This window comes from Impatiens glandulifera, chromosome 7 (assembly GCF_907164915.1).
Source record: "Impatiens glandulifera chromosome 7, dImpGla2.1, whole genome shotgun sequence".
In the NCBI taxonomy this organism is placed as follows: domain Eukaryota; kingdom Viridiplantae; phylum Streptophyta; class Magnoliopsida; order Ericales; family Balsaminaceae; genus Impatiens; species Impatiens glandulifera.
This window is the reverse complement of record NC_061868.1, coordinates 31,500,167-31,505,318: the sequence shown is the minus strand read 5'-3', so window position 1 is coordinate 31,505,318 and position 5,152 is coordinate 31,500,167. Positions and strand designations below refer to the sequence as shown.

General features: G+C 36.1%; 1 protein-coding gene across 1 annotated transcript; it reads right to left on the bottom strand.

Annotated features, from left to right (window-relative positions):
- Positions 1-202: 202 nt before the first annotated feature.
- Positions 203-2,350, bottom strand: LOC124909738 (transcription factor LRL3-like). The gene is made up of 6 exons (XM_047450387.1): positions 1,906-2,350; positions 1,734-1,826; positions 1,506-1,634; positions 1,350-1,415; positions 824-889; positions 203-678 (listed from the first exon to the last, which is right to left on the bottom strand). Exons 1-6 carry the CDS (start codon positions 2,305-2,307, stop codon positions 340-342), a joined length of 1,095 nt encoding a protein of 364 aa, XP_047306343.1. The 5' UTR covers positions 2,308-2,350; the 3' UTR covers positions 203-339.
- Between the last annotated feature and the right edge of the window lie 2,802 nt (positions 2,351-5,152).

The following is a 5,152-nucleotide window of genomic DNA, read 5'->3' as shown; positions in this document are numbered from 1 at the left end:
ATTTCAAAGTTACAAGTATGTTTCATAATGTATTATCTGGTGCTTATTTGAAAACAGTTTACATAGAAATGGATGAGAAACAACAAGTAGCTCATGTATGTATGTAATATAGTGGTGGGTTTATTCAATTATTATTTATGTACATGTCTTCCATCCATAAGAAAATGGAGGGAGGATTTTCCCCCTTAATAAGGGAAGGAAAGACGAACAAGTTTAGGTAGAGCTCCAAATGTGAAAGTAGTAAGTAGTAAATAATAAAGTGAAATAAGAAGTGCAAGTTAATAATAAAGTAAATAAGTATTGGTATATTTTTCTTCTGTAGCTTCGTTGGTTGGTTGGTTATGATCGTGATGAGGAGGATTTGGGACCCTGATCTCGAGATGTAGTCGTGAGTGAAGCGGTGGAAGTGGAAATAGCAGTGGCTAGTGAAATGGGCATAAGACATAAACCCTTTCCTTGTAGATACTGCATTGCAGATCCCATGTCTTCTTCCATCAGCTTCACCACATGATTCTCCATTACAACACTATTATTATTATTATTACTATTACTCGTTTCACCTTCTCCTTCACCTAACAGCTTCTTCTTCTTCGCCTCCATCGCCGCTGCACCGCCACCAACAGGATTCCTATTGCTGGCTGCTGCCGCCGCATTGCCCAGACGGCTCACGCTCAAGACCTGTTATTAATATTATTATTATTATTAGCTGTCTAACTGGCTGTGGAATCTAATTAATATATATCCTCTACTTGCCCCTTTAATTTCTTATTTTAATCTTAATAATATATTTCAGAATTCAGATTAGAGATCATGATCATCATACCTTGACTTGGAGCTGGAGGAATTTTAAATATTCTATTATCTCATCCAGCATTGAAGCCTTGTCCGTCTGTCCCCCGTTTTCATATACATTCATCCCCCCATTAGTAATCAGATATACCAATACTTATTATTATATCAATTAATCACCTTGTTTGTAATTTTTTTTAATTATTAAAATAGTTTTTTTTGTATTTATAAGAAAAAATATAAATTACAAAAATTTAGGTAATTTAATTATTTAAAGTAACTTAATCAAGATCAAACAAGATTTACTTTTTATAAACTTTCTCAAAGCACAACAATTATTTTTATACAATTTCTTATTTGTGTCATGATCAACTGGGCGGATTTATGTACAAACTTATTCGAGAAGTAGCTCGGTTAGTTCAAAATATTTTGTATGCAAATGATAATAACGACAGTATGTTATTGTCGTTATTGATGATTTTCTGTCGCTAAAGACCATTAACGACAGTAAACTAGGAATATTTTTTTGTTAAATAAAATAAATTAAGAAGAATAAGTACCTTATTGGAATTGGGTACGAGTTCCTGCAGGGCTTTCATCCTCTCTGCAATTCTTTCTCTACGTAACTGCCACCAATGGTCGCCAGAAATTATGATTCAGAAAGGGCCATGAAAGATAAAAATAGAGGATAGTGATGGTGATGGTGGTGGTCTTACTCTCTCGGCGATGCTGTGAGGATCAGTGGCCTGACCTCTTCTTGCTCTCACTCTTTGTCTAGGCTGACCTCCGGCCGAGCTGGTTGCCGGAGTTGCTTTCATCATTGGCGCCGTTACGAAATTCTCCGCCTGATACGACAAAATTATTAATGTTTTGTTAGTTTGTTTGTTTTGAATAATTGATTTGGATCTATCTCCGACCCACTAATTTTTGTGATAAATGCATACCTGAGGTTGGAGGAATTGGTTTGGTATCGGAAACGATCCGAGTAGTGATCCAGCTAACTCCTCGTACAAAGCGTGGACAGACCCATCTCCACCCTGCAATTTTGGCATCATAAAATCAAAATGCATTCATTTGGATTTTCCCCATAAACCATGTTTTGAATTCGTAACAGACCTCCTCGATTTTAGACAAGTTCAGAGGCAAAGGAATTAGACCAGTGTCCTCTTCAAACGAGCCGGTAACCTGCTGATCTCCCAACTGAAACTGCTGGTTCTCTGGATTCGACGCCGCCTGCTCGTTCTCCTCCTCCAGGTCATGGGTGTTGTGCGAACGGATCGATGAAGATAGGTCCCATGGGAACCTAGAGTTCAACGCATCTGACCATGAACACGATGAATTACCGATGGAGGAAAGCATATGTTCGAGGAAAACATCTTGAGACGTAGAGGGATCGAAGTGGGAGCTCATTTGAGTTATGTCGATCTCTGATTGGTCTTGAAGAGGTGACTGAGATTGATTCAACAATGAATCCATGGATTGCATTTCCCTGCTAGAAGGCTGCATAACTGTTTCCATTTACTGGAGAGAAAATTGAGATTGATGAGAATAAAACACGAGTCTGTCTTGCGCTATATCGTTTATAGGGTTTTATTAATCATTAATAGAGAGAGAAACTGCTGATTCTCATAAATGCATGTTTCTCTTGCTCATTTGGCTTTTATAAGAGTTCATTCTTCTTTTGGTAGTTATTTATTTTACTTTATTATAGCAATTAAAATAGCCTAGTGGTATTGATTAAACTGATTATTAATAAATATATATATAAGATTCATTTTAAATATATAAATTATTGAAAAATAAAAAAATACTAATTAATTAACAATATATATAAAAAAAAGCTTTTGAAAATTGTTCCTATTAAATATATATATATATATTAAGTGTAATACTATTTTGTTATTTAATTTCTTAAATTAAAAAAATAATAATAAAAAAATATAAACTATTTATCCTCTCACAACTCTCTCAAACATTTTTTTATAATTTTTTTTATAAGTAAGTTAAGTAACAAAAATAACAGTTATAAAAATAATTCAATAAGAATATATATATTAAATAATATAAAGAGTCAATAGTAAAAAATTTAAGGGGGACGTTTAATTTAATGATGTGATTTATTAACCATAACTTAAAATACAAACTCATTTGTGTTATATAACAATCATCTATAAAGTAAACCAAACTAAACAAATAATTATATGACGTTAGAAAAGTTTAAAAAATATTTTGAGTGGTAACAAAAATTGTTCTCCGGAGCATTTTGTTACGGTTTATTTGTAACTTAGAATTTATGAGTTCTTGATTTTAAGAATTGAGTTCTTAATATCTACGATCGGGTGAGAAATATATAAACAAAGGGCAGCGGAAGGGTTTTATAGTGGAGAATTTGAAACGAGGGAAAAGAAGAATCAATGGTGAAAAAAGAATATTGCTGGTCTATACTAAACAGTCTAAAACAAATGTTCAAAACCTAAAATAAAATAGGGGTGAAGAACTTTACAAGAGAATTCAAATATTCATTTTCATGGGTCATTGGGAACAAAAATCAACCTTATATAGTTGCTGTCTTGTCCCAGAATATTCGGTTATAACAACTACTAGAAATACCAAAATTCAAATTGAGAAATAATAGAAAAGGGAAACAAAATAGAATATAAAACAAAAAACAGAAATCCAATCCCAAGTGTTCCATAAGACCGATGGAGGGTGTTGGAATTATTCTAGGACCGATGAATTAATTTGGAGACCGTAACATTATCTCCCCCTTCAAAGTTCGTCTCCCTCGACGATAAGACCGTGGCCTGATTAGGCTCCTATCTTCAAAGAGAGTTATTTTCTCTTGCTCGATCGAATTTTAGCAGGTCCAGCAAGGGTCGGAGCATAGGACCACAATCCTTTATAAGTTGATAACATCTTTTCAGTAGTGGGGTTGATTGGGACCTTGTTGTCTTTAGCATTGCCGGATTAGTCGCCACTCCTCCAATATGAGAAATTTCTGTGCACCCAAAGTCAAGTTTTCTGTTGTTGAGAGCTGACCTTTGTTGTTGTAATGTCGCCAGGACCTGGAGCAGATTTATAAAAACCTTCTTCTAGCTCCTATTATACTCTAGAGTGTCTTCAAAAATCCAAGCTCAGTCTTTTTTCCGGACCATCACCACAAGGGAAGCCAAATAACCATGACTTCTAATTATTCTCCTAACTTGTGGTCGATCTTCGAGTTGCTGGAATAAAGTATTGAAGACTTCAAATAGTTGCTGGAGATCTTCAAGAATTTCTTCCAACGTCATTGTCGTAAGTGAAACAGTTTGGCCTTTATGTTGAATTTTTATTGGCACCATGTCAGTAATACTATATTTTTCCAAGGGCTTCTCTAGCTGGGTGCCTTGCATTATGTTGACCTGCGACCGAGGAGTACCCTGCTGGACCGTGAATGTGTGTAAAAAATTGCTAGTTCATCCCCTGTCTCAAGCAATAAAGGTGGATCATCAAAATCTGGTTCTTGAGTGGGTTCTTGGATGGGTTCTTGAACTTCTTGTTGATTAGCCGAGACCATGAATATTTTGGATTTGCACATATGGTTGGGCTCCCATTTTTTGTTTCAAGTATAACATATGCCTTTTTTGGGGTCGGTTGTCCGGTTTGTGCTCGACTAGGCCGCGTTGTCTCATGGGGGTGTCGTGTATGGACGGACCAAATCGCAGCAAGATATCTCTCTTGAATACATCCTACGACAAGGCTTCTCTAAGGTTGCGGTTTTGCAAATATGAGTCATACCATATTCTTGCTTCTTTAGAAAAGTGAATGCGAGCAATGTCTAGTTTCGTGGCATCATTCGTCTTGTCCACCTTAAAAAATTGCTTGGAATATTTGAGCCAACCCTCCAAATTAGTCCCATCAAATTCAGGAAAATCAACATTTGTGAGCCGGGTTAGAGGAACGTAGTGTTGACCATATTAGAAGGGCCTGTTCGTAGGAGGACCGTAGCAAGAAGCATTAACATAGGGTCGGGTGCGGGGATCTTGGCCATTATTAAACACACCAGTTTTAATGACTTCCCTTCTTTCTTCAGCTGCATTGAACCTTCTGTCCATATTTTGCTGAAAGGCATTGTGCACAGCAGCCGATTCGGTCATGTGCTGTTGCATGGAAGCTTGCGTAGAGGCATATTGTTGGGACAAGCCTTCGAGTAAGGTCTTAAGAGCATCCATCTTTGTTTGCTATCGAGTTTCTGTCATTTGAGAATCGTCTTTCTCTTATACCAAGATGTTACGGTTTATTTGTAACTTAGAATTAATGGGTTCTTGATTTCAAGAATCGAGTTCTTGATCTCTAAGACCGGGTGAGAAATATATAAACAAAG